This window comes from Anser cygnoides, chromosome 1 (genome assembly GCF_040182565.1).
Source record: "Anser cygnoides isolate HZ-2024a breed goose chromosome 1, Taihu_goose_T2T_genome, whole genome shotgun sequence".
Classification (NCBI taxonomy): domain Eukaryota; kingdom Metazoa; phylum Chordata; class Aves; order Anseriformes; family Anatidae; genus Anser; species Anser cygnoides.
Window position 1 is genome coordinate 51140915 of NC_089873.1, and position 19575 is coordinate 51160489.

At 36.1% G+C, this 19575-nt stretch overlaps 1 protein-coding gene across 3 annotated transcripts in view; it reads right to left on the minus strand.

Annotated features, from left to right (window-relative positions):
* The window catches only part of TMTC3 (transmembrane O-mannosyltransferase targeting cadherins 3), a 36357-nt gene that overhangs the window by 13155 nt on the left and 3627 nt on the right, over positions 1-19575 (minus strand). The window contains exons 1-9 of one of the 3 annotated variants that reach the window (XM_013182629.3): positions 18306-18324; positions 14667-14759; positions 13695-13805; positions 12904-13120; positions 10826-11044; positions 7080-7179; positions 6311-6426; positions 4584-4756; positions 3449-3701 (exon numbers count right to left, since the gene is read on the minus strand). In XM_013182629.3, coding sequence (XP_013038083.3) covers positions 3449-3701; positions 4584-4756; positions 6311-6426; positions 7080-7179; positions 10826-11044; positions 12904-13092 — 1050 coding nt within the window. In that variant the 5' untranslated portion in view covers positions 13093-13120; positions 13695-13805; positions 14667-14759; positions 18306-18324. Of the gene's footprint in view, positions 1-3448; positions 3702-4583; positions 4757-6310; positions 6427-7079; positions 7180-10825; positions 11045-12903; positions 13121-13694; positions 13806-14666; positions 14760-18305; positions 18325-19575 lie in introns of those variants that run through there. The other 2 variants (XM_048061038.2, XM_066995441.1) reach the window with 2 other exon arrangements.

A 19575-nucleotide genomic window follows, 5' to 3' on the forward strand; every position in this document is an offset into this window, starting at 1 on the left:
CTACAGAAATAAATACTGAATAGTTCAGAAGTACTGATGTCTTGGTAGATACATCACTTAAAAACGCAAAAACTTTCTCCAAGAAGCTTAAGGATACCTGTCTGCTCCTGACATTTGCACAGTAAAAAGCCACGAAGGTTTGTGGCTGAGTAGCATGGAGTGCTGTCTCATTATAAGCGAGGGCTGAGAAAGGATGGTAAAGCACTCGTTTGGGACACTTAGCAAGTATCAACAGAGATAAAAAGCTTGTATTAAAATATTGCCAGGCAACAAAGAAGTGTCTAACCCGAAAGATTTAATTTAGAAAACAAAAGCCATGATCACAGCCTGATTTGGAAACCTAGGGAAAAGCCAATGTAATTCTAAATCTGTACTATTCATTGTACTAAACATTTTCAATATTTATATTGTAAATTATTTAAAAAGGTCACTTAGCCTAATAGTCAAGTTTTCTGACTGCTCAAAGGGATAAAGTAAACACAAAATACAAGAGAATTTAATTCCTCATACATTGTTTCTAGGGCATGTCCTTCATTAACGTCAAAATAATTGATTATTTCAAGCAGCATAATGACATCAACCTGCCAAACCATGTGTTCTGATTTATAATACACAATCCCATTTTCTGTTAGTTTAATATTGTCAGTTGGTAAAATAAATTGGCTACTTTGAAGAAGCAATTAATCTGTTTTGTCCTCTCCCAATTCTGTTATTTCAAAAAGGCAATTTTAGAACCTACAGCAAAACTAAAATATGACGAAGTAGAACACAATGCACCCACTTACCTGAGTTATGCTTTGTGGAGATGATTTGTATCAAACAGATGCTGGCTGAAAATGGGTCCTTCAACTTTTCCGTCTCTCATTAATGAGTTCACCCTGTGAGATGTCTTGTGGAGAACTGTGGAATGTCCACTGTCACTCGTGGAAGTGGGAGAAGGAATCTATTTTTCTGTCTTGTCCCTCAAGAAGTACAGCACCCACATCCAAATCCACGTCAGCAAATACAGAAAGACATGTTAAGACAAACTTGCGGCCTCCCTTCTCTTTTGCATTTTGGATCCATCTCCTTCGCATTTGATTTGCAAAGTCCAAATAAAAATCTTTATTTCTGCAGCAGGTTTGAAGTTGTACTGTTTATGATATCATGAACAAAAATAACTCGAGACTTTTCCCTTAGTTCAGGCTTCAGCATGAGACCTGAGGGTCTCATAGGGCTAATGCAAGAGCCAAAACATGCTAGAGATTTCTAAAGGCAGAAGCTCTTTACAATGCCCTTTAGGACTCCTTCAGAGTGATGCTCATTAAGAGTTCAAAACCAGTGTGAACAGTCATGCTTTCAACAATGCTGTGCTGAAAACACAGGTGGCATCTAGGTTTACTACGCATCTAGGCATACTAGGTGGCATCCATGCAGACAACTAAAATTTGTACCTGCCAGGGAACTAATTTATTTTGACTAGCACAAATTCAGGCTTTTACTGGAAGAACCGAGAACCAAGTGTGGAAAAAAAAAAGTTTTAAAAAACAGTATTTCAACATAGTTATCTGGAAAACTGCCATAAACTGTATAAGTGGGTTTCACTAAACAGAGATTCAATTTCTTCATTTTAAAGATTGTACTATGATCTCTCTAATAAGAGAAACTAAGAAGCCACAGTGAAGAAACCGTTCTCTCCCTCTCTCTCCCATGACACAATATCCTGTCTACATCAAAACATTAATGGTTTACTGGTAGGCAGAAACGGCTTTTGGCCTACAGTGCTGTTGCAAGTTATAACAATTCATTTTCAATATTTTATATTGCATTCTCATCTAAGAAATTAGCTTTCAGGCATTTAGATACGTCTGGAAAAAATCCGCATCATACAGAAGGTTATATATACAATAAAGGTATATATGAAACAAAAATAACTTTTGTTCAACAGTGATTACAGTGTGTTTAAGCTACACTGTAGATCACAGGTTCAGCTGAATGAACTCAGAAGACCCTTGCTATAAAAATCACTTGGAATAATAAGAAAAAAATGCCCTTGAACAAAAACTAATGTTGAAAACAATAACCCTTTTCTCTTCTGAACTTTACGAGTTAGGAAGTAAAGGAAAGTGTTGGGAAATAAAGTTCAAGAGCAGTCTTATGAAAAAGGGTGTACCGCTCCCCGTACACATTTCCACTACTTTCAGTGCACTGGATAAAAAATGTTTCAGCTTCTATAAAAAGGAACATTAAACTACTTATTTACATTTAAGAACTATAGAACTACTTTTTTTAAACACAATGTTTAGTTTTGAAATACATATTGTCCAATAGCATTAAACTGATTTTCTGGGTATGTCATCTTGTGCATTTATTATACAAATAAGCTAAGTTTCTTTTGTTCATATGCAGTTTCCAAATTCAGGACTAGAAGCTTCACCAGCTATAATACAGATCATTTATTTTCAAGAATTTTCTAGTGAAACAATCTGCCTTGCTCCATGACAAGACCAAAAAAAAGTATTAGTCAGAGCTGTAATGTTAGGTCTCTTTGAAATGTATCCAAGTTGGTCTGCTGATTAGCAAAGAAATTCATAGCTTTAAATTGTGCATAAATATTCCCACCCATCTGAAACTTCCGTTGGCTAGAGTTACATATTTTAAAAAAAGCAGGGTATTTCTGAAGCAAGCTCAGATTTATACTTGCAGATTTGTTGCAGGCATAACTGCACCACTGACTTAATGAGAAACATAGTATCGGTTAATCATTCACCTTGTGAATTTTTTGCAATAGCCACAATCAAAAAGTGGCTTTTTGGGTGAAAAACACTAGCTCCTTTCCATTTCCTCCAAAATATTCTTTCATGTGAATCCATTTCAATTTTAAGGTTGTATACTAGTGAAAAACAGGAAGTGATTTGATAGCTGACAAAACTTAGTTTTGCCTTAGAATATGGAAGAGTCTACAGACAAGTGCCTTCATTATAAAAGGCGAAAAAAGGGGGAAAACTTGTATACCTAAATGCCAAAATATGTCCTTTTATATCAGAAAAAAATCAATTTACTTGCTAAATATGTAGAATAATTACTGACGTTTAAGTAGAGTTTGAAGGATGGAAATGCATTCTGATCCTCAAATTTAAGTTCTACTGAAAACCCCAGTTTGCTGTCCAAGTTCTGAAAACTTGAGAATGGCCACAATACAGTTGGCAAATAAATAACAATAGCCATACTTATTCTCATCTCATCTCTTTTTCTACATCTCATCCCTGACAGAGTAAACATACTTAATTGCGGTTTAACAGGTTTATGGCTACAACGATTTTTCTCTTTTCTTACGTATTCATTTTAGCCCAAGAGAAGATGCATGACTGGGTCACCGCAGACTAGGCACATGATCAAACATCCTGAGACAGTTACATTCTCGGGGAGAGCAGAACAAAAAGGAATATGAAACATGCATCATTCATACCATCAGTACAGTCTTGGAGGAATCCCCAGGATATCGGAGACTGAAGACAACCAAAGATCCCAGAAAGCAAAAGAATGTAAGGGTGGCAACATTTCTAACATCTAACAAAGACTCCACGAGTGGAATAGTTCCCATTGTCCAGTCACAGCATAACTCTGAGGGGTTGAGAAGAAGCCAAGCATTTACAGGGAGGAGGTAGTTGAAAGTCAGCTGCCTTGCTGGAGATGGACTTACAGCAGCTGGGTTATCAAACCTAAAGCAAAATAAAGGAGAAAAAGGAGCTTTTAATGAAAACAAGTTATGGTCTTCATCGACTGTATGACCAGATGCAAGTAGTCTTTAGATTCATAGCTAGAACTGCCAATTACAGCCATGTACAATATTCTAATCTTCCTGCATTTTTCAGGAACCACACAATTTGGGAACCACACATTATGACGCATTTTAGCACAGAACGGAATCTCCTCCAAGATTCTTTAAGAAACTTGTTTCGGATATAATCAGCATGTTTCAACAATGACTTACACTACTCTTCCTGAAGTTGGGTTCAATGGTCCTTGTTATGTTTTTAAAAATTTGCCTGATCTTTCGGGGAAAAACATTTGATTGTTGTATTTTTATATTACTTTACATTTTAGAATGTTAAATTGCAGTTCCTACCAGTACTCATACATTTATCCTCAGGCACCGTATCTGAAGTTAAGCATGCTTTCTGCATAATGCATGTCTAAAACCAAAGAAATTATTCATATGTAGACAAGGAAAAACTTGTTAAAAGTTCTGAAGTACTCAGCCAAGGTTCAAACACACAGCCAATAAAAAAAAAATATTTCTGTAGTAAAACTTAATTTTGGATTATTAGAGCCAATTAACAACCAAAAGTTTTTTAAAATTAGTGCATACTCAGATAACTTAGTACGTTGGATATTTGTGTCAACACGTACTCAAATATACTAGTTAACAATTTGACAAAAATTGTAGAATTGTACAGCAATTCTACAATAGGAAGAGCAATTCTACAACAGGGAAATAAGTTAGACTCTTCAGGTAACGTATCTTTGGCCATTTTATTCAGACATCGTTAAGCCACATCTTATGTATCAGTATCTGTAAATAAGAGACATTTTCCTATTACCTTGTAAACACTGGAAGTTGAGACTGGATAACCTGGACTCTGACAACAACAAGAAGCAGTGTACTGAACATTAGTACTATGAGCTTCAACAGTGTTTGGAGCATGGAAAACGGAATACTGCCCTTCCCTCGAAGAATCTGCACAGCTGTGTCCAACAGCACTGGCAATGTATACTGCAAAGGAAAAGGTGTTTTTAATGAGTGTATTCATTAACTGAGGTAATATAAGGTAATTTTTTAATCTTGTTTTTCTGTAAATGCATGCTCCAAATAGTTTCTTAATTCAGTTTTGTAGAGGTTTCATATGCCCGTCCCTAAAGTCCACCATTCTAATAAAAATAATTCTATTTAAGTATTTTTGTATATACACTATCATAGTGTAGTGCCATATTTTCAGACAGATGAAAAAACATGTACCATCTTCAAACAGAGTTCAAATAAATTTTTTTTAGAATTATTAGTTGCTTTGAAAACCTGTCCCATTATCAAAATATCAAGGCACAGTAGAAATACAATTTATTTCTTGATTAGCCCAGGGTTTCTATTTTATGTCTCTACTGCAGTAACCCATCTGTCCTTGCCTCATGAACATTATGATCTTGCACATTATGTACCCTAATTTCTTCCCTGTGTGCCGACTTCTTTTCTTATGTCTTCATGTCTTGTGTTATGGATGACTTACTGCTTCACGTATACCATCTGACTAAAATACAGGGATTGATAGGGTTTTGAGAAACAGTCAAACTCAGTTCAAGTCCCAACCTGGATTTTATCTTTTCAACTCAACTGACTTACATGAACTTCTTAAAACTTTAATGAAATTGAGGATCATATTAAAAGTTACTGTAAGAGAAGTAGTGGTTTGAAGTTCTTCCTTAGAAATCTAGTTTGAAAATTACATGTTTATTGACGAGGCATACAAGGCCAATAATTACAAACATATTCCTTCAAGTACAGAAATGTGATTTTGACATTTTAGCCTTGAAGTCTGCCTCGGCATATATTTCAGCTTTTACTGTTGTAGCTTTTACAAAATATTCCCTCAAATAATTAAGGAGTGGTAAATTAGAAAGATGGTCTTAGTACACGCAACTATACCTCTTTAAATTGCATATGGTTTGACTATTAAAAAGACAAAAATTATTTCACTGCAGGAAAATTTTTTCTCTAAACAAGTTAACAGGAACTTCTCAATGTTCAAGATGAATCCTATCAGATTAGAAATTAAAAGTATTCTTAGAGAAACAAGTTTCATCAAAGTATTACTTAAATAGGCTACTCCAAAACATCTGGTTATTCATAAGCAAATGATGAAATGTGATTGTAGATTGTATGTTCTCTATTTTTCCTGAAGGATTTAAAAACAACCAACACTCCTTCTTTATGCACCTCAGACTTTAGCCAAGACTGTTACATGCTTGTCTTTGCAAACCTCAATCAACTAAAACCTTTGGTTTTCATTAAGACATGTTGACTCTTCATCAAGTAGATTTGGCAGTATCTCTGCACGGTGTGTAAACGACAACTTAGAAGCCATTTGCTTCCCTCCCCATGATCCATGTATTTTAAACATCAATTGAGTCAACAGAACACCTCAAAACATTAATAGAACTATAGAATTAGCGTGAATTGACAAAATCAGTGTTGAAATATCATGCTTCCAAGTATTTGATAGCTCTTTAGAGAAATTCAAGAAGAAATCAAATTTAAATTTCAATGACATCTTACCCCTTGAGCAATAAATACTTCATACACACAGCATATCCCCACCACCGTTATTCCTTGCTCTTTACACAGTGTTGCAACAGCTACTAGAAACACAGTCACTGCAATTGGAGTCCACACTGCAAATCAAGAAGACACTATTGAAAATGCTTCATCTTACAACACAAAAGCTTAATAAAGGAATTTTACCTAAGAGGTGAAAATTGACTCTATGTCTGAACACGATCTAGAAATTTGCCATTTGGACACACCCTATAAGCTTACTCAATGTGCCATTTGTTATTACAGGATTCTCAGTCTTACTCTACAGACATTAATTCACCAGTTAGCAGTTTTAAAACTGCCTCCTCCTCTTAGGAAAGCAAAACCCAATCTTTCCTAACTCACCAGGATGCCTTTTCAAATGTATCTTTTAAAGGCAGTCAAAAGTCAAACTGCTTTTGAAAAAGAGGCCACTTCCTACATCTCTACTGAAATTCTGCAGCTTACTGAGGCATCTCGGCATGTTTCCACTTACTTGCATCAATAAGAGTTACTGCAAGAATCCCCTTGTCATTAGCAAACTCTAGGTTTAACAAAACTGAAAACCTGCTCAAGCATTGAAGAAAACAAAAGGCAATTTATGGTTGAAAAGTGAAACTATAGGGGCATCTTGGGGCTGGATGTTTTTTTGTACACACTTGTTGAATAACTAGTATATCCACATTACCATTTTAGAGCTCTGTTATCCCTGAAACAGAAATTAAGTTATGTATATTTGTCAGTCATTTACCTATGGTATTATCTGGCCCTTTAGATTTAGTATATGATAAAAAGGCAGCTAGAAAAAAGATGGATGATAGAAGTTCTGCTCTGCCCACAACTCCAGTTACCTAAAAGAAAAAAAAAAAAACAATATTATTCCTTTAGTGATTATTCTAGCACTAAACTAGTGCATGACCAATATACTAACAGGATATGCGTAAACACAGTCTGTAAACTAGCAAAAAAGTCTAACGAGTAAGACTGCTTTCAGTTCAATCAGTGCTGAAAACAAGACTATGATATCCATAGCACCACTATTAATGAGACAACTCAGAAAAGCTGTACTATCTTATCTCCAGTAACAGCCACAATTAGCACTTAAGACAGAATTTGGGTGGAAAAATAACTTTCTTAATAATACTTCAAAGAAACTAGTTTTCATCAATAAAAGCTGTAAGTGAATGTGACAAGGCCTGTCTTACATAAAGATCTTGAAGACAGTGGCATACAGAAACTATAGTGCTTATTTTTGTTCACACCTTTTACGACTGTCTGAATGAAGCTGAAAGTGCTCACTTGACTGCTGCTATGGCAGGTCTGATCTGAGCAGTCAAAAGTTATCAATACATCGATGGCAAGCTCTGAGCAACAGAGTTAAAGAATGACTCAGGCTTATTGCAGGTTTAGCAATTTTGAATGATAACTTGGTTGGCAATATGAACATTTCAGGTACTGCTCCCTCTTGGTAGTCACAGAGGAATGGATTTTATGAAAATTTGGAGGAATGATAAAATGCAGAAGGTTGTTTCAGAATCCCCAGTGAAACACAGACTAATTTACATGTTTCCATTGTAGAACTTGCATGTTTTCCTCATTGTCCCCCGCTTCCTTTTAAATCTATGGTGCAACCAACAGCCGTGGATGAAAGACAGGTCACTGTGTTAATACCTACTGCAGTAGTCACTGTTCCTACCTGACCATAGCACCATTTAGGACTGCCTTTCCTCCTAATTTTCCCTCTTCTGTAATGTCTCTGATTGCATCCAGTTTTCTTTTTTTTTTTTTTTTTTTGAGTAAACTGGTTGAAAGTGGCATATTAAACCAAGGTAGACAACCATATTTAGCTAACAAAACCTCACAGCTCACCATGTAATTGTGATGATGCTGAAGTCTGACTCTCAGCCATCCAGACTGTGCTTAAAATTTTTAGTGCTAGGTACATTCTTAGACAAGCATGATTGATCAAGCACAGCATAAAGAGAAAGTAATTCAATATCCAAGGTCACAGTGTTGGAAAAAACTATTCAACTCCGATTTTGAAATCATTCTCTGGTGCTTCTGTTAGGATTAGCTTACGTTTACCAAAGGACTCACTGAAACATGCACGGATACAAATCACATTCCACAACTGATATGGCATCAGTGATTGTGTTATTTTGTGTTATTTTGGGTAGCATAGAGGTGTTTATTTCAAAAACATCTTAAGATTTCTCAAATGTTTCAAGTATTCCTGCTCTGTATCACAATTATTATTATCACCAGCATTAAAGCAGATATTAAGGAGAACTTAGATCTGTTGAAAGAGATCGCAGGTAAAGCAAGTGTGCTGGTATGCTTCCACAGTCCCCAGCCAACAGAAGAGAGGCAATTTCTGGATACAAATATGACTTACAAAAAAGAAAATTCTAGCATTTACAAGGTTAGTTGACATCCCACGAGCAGTCTACGTGGTCAGCATGCCTCTGGCCAGAACAGTAGCAAATTAGGATAGACTGAGTGGAACTAGAATGACTGAACTGGAATTCCAGAGACAAGGACAAATGAGACTATGATGCTGTTATTCAACCACTTTCTTCAATTTTTTTCCCCTCAGAAAATGATATATTACCTTCTCAAGAGCACAGTTTCTCTCTGAAGTCGAGCAGAAAATTTGTCCTCTATTTATCCTGCTCTGTTAGTTTTTCCAGAAGAAATCAATTTATCACCAGACAGGTAAAAGTTTGAAATTTGTATGTATTGTATCTACTATTTCAAACTCTTTACAACGGAGTAATAATAAGTAGGACACTAAACTGAAGGCATTTAATTCAGATACATTTCAAATATCAAAAGAAACAAGTGGTATCATCAAATGCTATGAAAACTAGGAATGAGACCTGTTCTGGAGTTGGTTTTGAAGTCTGAATAAGTTTGTTGGCACCCAAGTCCAAGCTTCTAAAATACAGCTTTTTATTACCTCGCCTCTTTATGAACATGCATAAATCAGAACTTTCAACTATAAGAAACCTTTCTTGGTTGCACGTTACATGGAATTCTCCATGCAAACACTTGAAAGGATAGTATGTCTCAAAATCAGAAGGCTTATATTGAAATATATGGGGAGAAGGAAGAAACGTATTTTTGAATATCTAAGTAAAACAGCACGGGAATTCAGTTAAAATTGCATTTAAATCTCAGAGTTTTAAGTACAGAATCAAGTTCTAGTAATTGCATAGGCTTAAAGTGCCCTCTTGTGGCTAATATCAAGGATTGCATACACTACCAAATGTTTTTGCTTCATAACTGTTCTTCATAACTTTCTAATACAATGCCTTACAGAATAAGATTTCATTCAACAATGTTTTACAGGATTTGTACAAATTCTTGATAACTATTGCACAGTACTAGAAGCAGCTGTGTTACTGTTATCTCATATGGAATCTGACAGTTTAAGCAAGATAAAGAATACTGAAATTCATAGAATCAAAGAATGAAAGAAGCGATAAATTTATCACTAAGCCACGAACCAGTAATGTAAGACACTTGTAACTACTCCTGCAAAGATGCTATCACATTTGCTACAAACAGATAAAGCCAAACTTTGAAACTTAAAGCACGTTTTTTTTAAGAAACAGAAAAATGAGTGAAATTAAGAAATTAAACCCATACTTCCCCCAAGAATTTATTTTTTTCTGTTTTTGAGCAGAAAAGCAAGCAAAAATTCTTAGGCATTTAACTTTTGTAATTTTAAACACGATACTACCTTCTTACAGAAAAGAAATTAGTAGCTCAGACAGCAGCCAATTACAAGCCTTATGAACTTACTACCTGTAAAGATTTGCTCAAAATATGTAAATGCAGGCGTCTAAATTGCTACTGAGAGGGATTTCTGTCTTCAGAGAACAAGACAGAGGTTAGAACTCTGGGAGTGTTTCATAGTTGTGAAACACCCCTTTAGAATCAATGTAAAGCTAACTATGAGAGGCATATATATTTCTTTTTTCTTATATCAGATACTTTCAATTACAGGTTCAAACAAAGACACCAAGTCACTAAGTTGAATGTAGGATAGCAATAACAATCCTAGAAAGAGTCCTGCTGGGATAGATATAATGACAAAAAGTAGAACAAAACAGACTGTGATTAGTGTTTAGGAAATAAACTGAATTCATGAAAATAAATTAAGAGGTGTTGATAGTACTTATACAATGCTAGATGTAGCATCCGTGCAAGATAAAATAGTCGTCATAAAAGTGAAATGTCTGTGACAGAGACTAAAGTTATCAAACAAGTAAATGAACATTTCCTTACTTTTCAGTAGCTGTATGGAACAACAAACAACATTAAAGTCAGTCACCTCCACTACTCCTTGCAAATGGCAGAGTAAACGGTACACATAAGAAAAAAAATCACACACATTTGGAGTTCCAATATAGAAAGAGACACACAAAATATGAAATCTAAGGTTACAAAAAAAACCAACTTGAACAAGTTAAACACAACAACTTTACCTACCGCTTCAGTATGTATTGGGTGCACTGCAAAGAGCAAGGATGCAACAACGCTACTCCTGTTGTCCAGAAAAAGCTTACAGACCTTGAGGAAGACTACACAAACCACTCCATGAAAGATGAGATTTAGGAAGTGGTAAGAAACTGCATTTAACTCGCTGAACAGGTAGTTTAAACGAAACGTGAGAACTGTGAGTGGCCGGTAAGATTTATGACTCCTCTCCTAAAAGGAAATAAATAAGTCACTACTGTATTATAAAGGTACTTTTACTCCAAAACATCATTCTAAAAATCTGTGCCTTCAAGATTTCCCTCCACTGTTCTCAGACATATACCTTCAAAATAAAAACCTGAAAATCAGTAATACTAACAAAGTCTAGTGAATTAAATGAAAACTCAATTTCAAGTTAAGTTGTTGAAACAAAGAAGTTAGTTCTGACTTTTTCCAACTTATGTGTAGTATTGATATATTACTCAAGTGTTTTGATCAATTTGACGTTTCATGTTTTAGATTAATATTTTCAGAAAAACTTTGTGCACTCAGATAAATATATTATCTACACATTTGCAACATGTCTACCAGTCAATGTGTCTATGTTGCCAGTTACTCCCTTCATAAGCCTTTTTAAAACCTTAACACTTGGGGGTTCTGAAGGACAAAAAGGTTGACATGAGCCAGCAGTGTGTGCTTGCAGCCCTACTGCAGCCTCGGCTGCATCAACAGAGGAGTGGCCAGCAAGGGAGGGAGGTGATTGACCCCCTCTGCTCTGCCTTGTGAGGCCCCCCTTGGAGTGCTGTGTCCAGGTCTGGGGCCCCCAGCACAAGAAAAATGAGAGCTTGTTAGAGCAGATCCAGAGGAGGGCCACAAAGATGATCAGAGGACTGGAGCACCTCTCCTGTGAAGAAGGGCTGAGAGAGTTGGGGTTGTTCAGCCTGGAGAAGACAAGGCTCTGGGGTGACCTTATTGCAGCCTTTCAATACTTAAAAGGGGCTTATAAGAAAGATGGAGAGCAACTCTTTGCTCAAGCAGATAACGGCAGGCCAAGAGGGAAATGGTTTTAAACTAAAAGAGGGGAGACTAGAGGTTAGGAGGAAATTCTTCCCTCAGAGGGTGGTGAGGCCCTGGCACAGGTTGCCCAGAGAAGCTGTGAATGCCCCATCCCTGGAGCTGTTTGAGGCCAGGTTGGATGGGGCTTTGGGCAACCTGGTCTAGTGGGTGGCATCCCTGCTTATGGCAGGGGTGTTGGAACTGGATGATCTTTGAGGTCCCTTCCAATCCGAGCCGTTCTATGATTTTGTGAGTTTAGGAACCCATATACTCTGGATGAGTACTGAACTAGATGGCATCTGAAAGAATCTGGAAGCTTTTGTTATATGGTTATATGAAAATTATGTATCAAAGTCTATTTATTTGTAGAGCTAGCAACCCACAACGAACTAACTTTGTATATTACAGACATGAAAAAAATGAAGATTACAAGGTGGTATGCTTTGATAAGCAAAACACCTGTGACATTTTTTTCACTTGTTCATCAATGGCACCATGTGTGACTTTATATAAATTTTTTAGCCGCATTGCTGTTGTATGACATTAATCAACAACTTTAATGCCAATGCAGCTTTTCAGATAAAAATGTAGTGACTCAACATAAACCAAAAGCTCTGAATTCACATAAAGATACTTATTCAAATAAATTAAACAGATTCAATCCCTATTCTCCAACTCTTAGATTTGTTGTTTAAGTGAATTATCTTTCCTTCTGGACTGAAATTAGAAATAAATACTATTGTATGTCAATGTCTAGCTTTTCAGGAGGAGAAGGGAAAAAAAGTAGATTTTTCCAATTTCAGTATTGGAACTAGATAACACACAGAGTCTCGAAGTATGATATATGATTTTCTTACAAGTTCTTTTACTGAACAAAAGAATACATCTGTTCCTGATCTGACAGTAGAAAATACTAACATCACCAAATTTCATCAGAAACAAACTATTCTATTAAAACCACAGTAGGGGAAAAAATACAAAAGCTGACTGTAATTTTTTCCCCATTTCCTCAAAGTGTTCTACAGACAGTTTACCTCAGACATTGGAGTCCCCCAGAAGTCATTCTGAAACAGATTTTTTAATGGAGTAGAAGGATGTAAATCTTTGTTGTCCAAAATTGCTGAAACATCATCAAAAACAAAGCCGCAGAATAGACTGTTCCAGTAGCAGGCTGCCACCACACCAACTATTAGTGCCACTTCCTTCAGGCTTACATCAGCCATCTTCCCTAAGAGCTTTCATGGACAACAGCTGAAATAAATAGAAAGAAACTTGGGTGGTTTTATTGACTAAAAACTAAACTTGATAAATAAAATCAAATTAAGACTTTTGATATAAGTTAATGGCACTATATATCAGTAACAGAGAAAGCTTTCCTCACATCTCATTCATTCTTTAGACAATTAAGTGGTTAAAAGAAGTACTTTCATTAAAGAGTTTCACGCCACAAAAAGCCCTCAAAAAGTGGATACTGTCTCTACTGCATTTCACATTTTACTAATAAAGAACTGAAATTGAAGATGACTTGTGATGTGATTTGTAGCAGATAGTTGTGCAGTTCAAGTGAATGCTACAAATTGGAGATCTGTGAAAATTAAGAGCTCTAGAATCCTGGGTAAATTAACATGCTGACAACTCAGAGAATGAGGTTTTAAAAAGGACAGAAAATGTGTTAATTATTTTAAGTTGAAAGGTGTTTCTCACAAAACCTTTCAAAATTCATTAACAAAAACAATTTTCAAAACATTCTGAAGAACAAACAGGACTCTTGTAGAGCAAGAACAGGTAAAAAAGGACATTACTGATAATAAAAAGTTAAACTTACCATTGAAGCTCACACTTTGCTCTTTCGCATTCTTTTTAAAAGTTCACAAAAAGGTCATTTTTTCCTCAACTTTGCCCATTGCGCTGATGTCAACAAATGTTCATGAGAGTCCTGTCTCGAGAAAAATAGCATGTGAAGAAAACAGCACAAATAAACCTTGTATTATTTTATCCTATCTTTCATAAACTTCCTAATCTATAGAAATTATTAAATAGCAATTTTATGACTATTTCATAAATAATACATAGGTGGCCAGGTCAAAAGTTCAAGTTACTATGTATCAGATTGTTTGGAAACAGTTTTGCCCTGGAAGAATAAGCAAGAAGGCAATTACAGTACAAAGGCATTCTTTCTGACCACTGGTTGACACAACATGGCTTAGTGCCAATTGTTTGGACTAAAGATACTGAAAGACTACAGACAGTTGAACAGTGACTTAGTTTAGAGAAAAAGGTGAGATTTATATAGAGAAATAAGGAGAGAAATTATATAGCATTTCCCCCAAAACTAAAAAGGGGGGAAACATCTGTAAGGGCACAGAATAGGTAGTATTAGTCAGATAATGTGGATCAATAATATGTAAAAACACCAGCCTTGTATCTAGCAGGGTTCACACATCATAGCTCTCAAATAACTAACCAGCTTTAAAGTGTTTGATTCTCCTAAGTCCTGAAATGCTTTTTTGTTTGTTTTTGTTTAACGTTATGTACTTTTTAATAACAGCATTCAAATTAAACTATAATATCCTGCAAAAAGAGGTGAGCAAAGCTATCTTTCCCAGGCAGGTAATCTCAGTTGTGGTCTGCAGCCCTGGCCTGAGAGCACGACAATCACCTATCAGAATAGTGGTAAAGGTAAAGGAGCAGTGGCACTGCAAGGGACAAGTGCAACAAGATGCGGGTGCAGTTATACTAACACCATGACAAGGATCACTTAAAAGAAATCAGAACCAACTCCGTCACTGTTACTCACATAATAGCAAAGGTTTTCTCTTCTACAGTACTCGGAGCTCTGGCTATTGCTGTTATTTCAACCAAGAAAGAGCCTTTTTTTAGTCGTCACCACCTTTGAAATAAAGAAGATAAAAAGCTATGTTAAATATCAAAGGATGCTTTTAACGTCTTTATACTAGCCTGGATCAGAGTACTTTAGCCAAGATTGTCTGAACATATATTGGCAGACATAGAAGTCTTATGAAAAACAAACAAACAAACAAAAACACAAAGCATACTACAGGAATACATGGAAAGACATCCCCTTTTAGAACTTCAACCCACCAGAGGTTTATGTACTTTTTTTTTTTTACCCCCCTCCCCCAAGAATGTAGACAAGAAGAATCTGCTATTTCTTAGGCTGTGAGAAACAGTTTGAATTTCCTTGTTTGAATCAGCTTCTGAATAGTGTACTTCCTACTTTTTTAAGTTCACTAGCTCTGCTGAAAAGCAGTGATATTTGAAAAAGACCTACAAGTAGCATGTAACGATTTTTCAACACAGAAACCTATATTTCTGAAATATCATGTTCTAAAAAGTAAGGGATGAGGTAACATTGCCATGCAGAACCAACCTGAAGATTTAAATTCCCCCTTTAAGAAAACTCATAATTAGGTGAAAAGGTTTTTGGTGAGTTGAGACTTCTTCTGTAAGTTTACTGTTCGCTTGGAGCAGCAAACCCTTGAAGATACTGCTTTGAGTTTCAGAGTCTAATTCTGAAGTAATTCTTAAACGTTCCTATTTCAGAAACAGCTACTGCTAAACAGCTGGGAAGAAAACAAGATAGATTCCTAAGCAGAGACTCCTATCCAAAGGAATGAGTTTATCCAACCTCAATTGCTAACTCAACTACTTTTTGTAGGTTTGTACCTTTCCCTACACAGAATATATGTTAACACAGCTACTTCACTTACCTTTTAATCCTAGGCAATTCTGATGCTCTTACAAGCCTTTATTTCTGTTCCCAACTTCTAGCATTTCTTCAATCCAGAACTCTAATTTTACACGACTGCTAACCTCGCTGTTCCCTGACAATGCTACATTTACCTGCATGCCACCCGTAGGGAAAGTACTACTGTTTTCTTTTTAATCAAAGGGAACTCTAAAGCACATAAAGATTTTAGCCACATCCAAAGTCTGGTTTAACCGGCTATCCCACCATCAGAAAAGTTTCTTTTAGAACTCCGGAAAAACTTTAACTTCAAAATTTTCTTATTTGCTGCTTGCCCTCCCCTACACCTGTACATTTCAGATGTCACTAATGCAAATACATGGCTATAAGTTTTCCTCTTCAGACAAGTTATTTGTGCCACAGACATTCCCAAACAATTCTTAACAACTTACTAAATTTAATGTAAGGGCAAACACGTTCAACAAAACGCTTTGTTCTGGTTTTGGTAACAAGTCACCCAACACAGTGCTTGAACTGCTGCAAGCTTGGTAATCTCAAATGCATTCCAGCAGATCGCCCTCACTTTTGCAGTGTGCAAAAGCTCACTTGGCAACAGAAGGACATAACAAATCCAGAAGGGCCCGCATTTTCCAGCAACCTGCTTCTGCAAGCAAGAGAAAAATGGGAAATTCAAGGTCACGTACAATCTGTAGACTGCACAAAACTACAGCGTGGATAATTGACTACTGCTCACTTGGACTCTGGCCTTCTGAGATCTTATTTTTCTCGAATCTCTGCTAAAGTCAGGAAAATCACTTTTTCCATCTGGTCTGACTACAGAGTAGTTTAACATTCTTGCTGAATTAAAGCATAAATATGGGAAAGGTGTCTTTGCTGCCCTTTATGATAGATAGCATGACAAGAAAAGGAAGACTCATCATCAAAACCAGAACCTCCTATCTGCTGCTACAACGGAGTCCACCAAACTCCATACTCAGAATGGTCAACAATGAGGGAAGCTTGTAAAAGCTAATCTGTACTTGGTATGTCAGGCAGCAGTATGTCTGCCATTAATCTCAGAGGAAAACAGCAATTGTTATCTGGCAGCCAACACTCTTCATATCAACTAATTTGTTCTCATTTTGGCATTGGAAAGCAAGAAGCCATCTAAGGAGTATACAAGACAAAGAAACTCATAGATCACAGATGTGCAAGAGGTTGCTAAAGCTTTGGCATGACTGGACTCCTCAAACGAGTCACAGTGAGTGGATACACTCACTCCCTTTCTCACTCAACAGGCATACGGAAATTTGGTAGCAACACAAGCATGGGCTTGCAAGTGCCAGTATTTCACCATTTCAAGCGATGGAGGTATTGATAAGTATCTGTAAAACATGCTGCTCAACAATTTTTTATTTTTTTTTTAAACACAGGCTTGCTGTGATGGAGAACCACATAACTGACTGGTCCAACTCACATAAACAGGTTGATTGTCCCTCAATATTTTTTATTTTATTTTTTTTAAACTCACCAACCTTTTACTTTCATAACTCCTAAAACTGTACCTTTGATACTTTAATCAGCCCTTGGGCTGTATGACTGCCAATTCATGATCTACAAACAACCACCAAGCCCTAATTTGACTGTATGAAATCAGGACTGACAAGTACTTCATTTCCAAGATTTCTGCCAAACGTTTTAATTTACAACAATACTTGAACCTGTCAGGAAGAATATACAGTTGAATATACAAATATTACAGTTTGCCACAAACAATAAGTGGCAAGATATGCCTTGAAAGACAGATGCTACATGACCGTGAGAGCTGACTGTGGAAAAATAGCATGCTGAAGCTGCATACAATACCTGCTTGTAAGGCTAGTTTTCTCAAGCTGTTCGACATAGAAACCTGCATTCTGCACTGCACCATTTCCATGCATGTTCATAGACAGATACAAAGTGAAAAGGATGGAAAAGAACCAGAGCTCTCCAGCAGGTTAGGCTTGTAAGGCATGCAACCTTCCTCCCCCAACACGCTGAGAATCCTTTACCGGTTCATCCAGTCTTTTTCAAGATTTACAGGTAGTAGGAATATATGAGAAAAAACAAAACACTTTTGGAGAAGTAGGAGAACAAGAAAATGTTTCTCCACAATTACAACCAAATCCATGACAATACAAACAGATGAGAGCAGCATGCCTCAAAATATAGAAGTCTGCACAAAAAAATGAACACAAATATGCACAAAAATCAGAGATGCTCTGCATCTTCACTTGGGAAATCTGGAAGTATGGATGCCCCCTTTCGGCCATAAGAATTTAGGCGAAATTAGGTTGTATTTAGGCAGGAGTACAGTTGCAATCCCTAAAAAAGCAACAGCTATCTACCACTATACCATTAACTATCAGCTAATAAACATGTTATCTGCCACCTTACATCAACATTTAAGGAGACAATTAATTTATGGTCAGATAAACCTTATGACCTAATTTTAGGAACTTAAATACATTTTAAATTTCTCTTCTTCTGGGTAATGGCACTTGCTTCTTTTACTCCTCTGAAGGGTATTAATAACTATTTCTGTTTTGATAAGGTCTACTTGAAAGAAAACGCTCTAACTAATATATATTATACATTTCTTCTTTAGAAAAAAAAATAGTGGCAGTGATAGAATTATTGAAAACCACAGCATTTCTGTATGGGAAAACACCCGTACAATCCACCTACCCCTCCTCAACATTACCAGCAAAGCTGAGTGGAACAAACATATTCATTAAAGTTCATCTCAAACAGTTGCCACAACTGCAAAGTTTTCATCTCTTCCATTTTTTGTATGAGAGCTCCTATTATTTCTGAAAAACATCAGCAAAATTTACATATTAATATTTGCAGCTTTTGACAGTATTTTAAAATTTAGTTCAAGCTCTCAGAGAACTAAAAAAATCAAATTACTGTCCATAAAAGAGAATTGTTAATATATTCTAAAGACTCCTGTTTATTATTCTAGGAATATTTTCACTGATGCTTCATTAAAGACTAAATATTAAAAATACACCTAGCACTTTAGTCATACGAAGACGTCAGCAACTATTCTGTGGAATTGTCAATACAAGTATCAATAAGGAAATAGTCTGTAACTCCACAAAGTCATTTTACACGCATAAAGCATTGCCTGTTAATGTGAAACATAATTATTATGTAAATCTCAGGGAACTTAGTTTTGTGTATATTAATTAGGCAGCTGAAAACAGAAACAAAGCAATTTACAAAGGGATCAGGAAGTTTCTTGAAAAGCTTTGCAAACAAACTAATGATCATTTATGCACATACCTAATCATAAAATGTGGTTCTCCGCTCTCTCATTTGGAATTCTAAAACCAGCAAAGAGATACCCATACATGGAGGAGCTGCCAAAAAACAGCTGGGCATCTTATTTGCTTTGGATAAATGGACTTTGATAATAATCGACACCCCAAACTATTTAAAACATATTTAAAGTGCACACAATTGACTTAAATTATCAATAGTGCAATAAAACAAAGAACTGTTCTAACCACAATTTTTTATTTTTACAGATGAGCAACAAGTTAATCTGATACTGAAATGAGGAACATCAGCACTGATATATACAACAGACTGCCAAAGCCAGTAGCTTTGTCACTTTAAAATGGTGTTTTAATTCAGTACCTCAGGCTCCACTACTATCCCCACTGGTCTTGCATACTTACCTCCATTTTCTGTGTTTTGTTTTGGTTTGGTTTTCCTGCTAAACCTAATACTCCTTCTAACCTGTTTTCAATGTTTAATAACGGAAAGATATCACTATTTCCTTTCTGTTGTCCCTTTCCAACAAGGCCTTTAAATTTATCGTCTCTTTAAAATGTCACTCCAAGGTACAACTCCAGTACGAATCACCTTAGATGCACAGCTGACATTTTAATGATTGGGCTTGGATCATATATGAGAGAAGGTAAGCTGTATTCGGGAAGACAGGAAG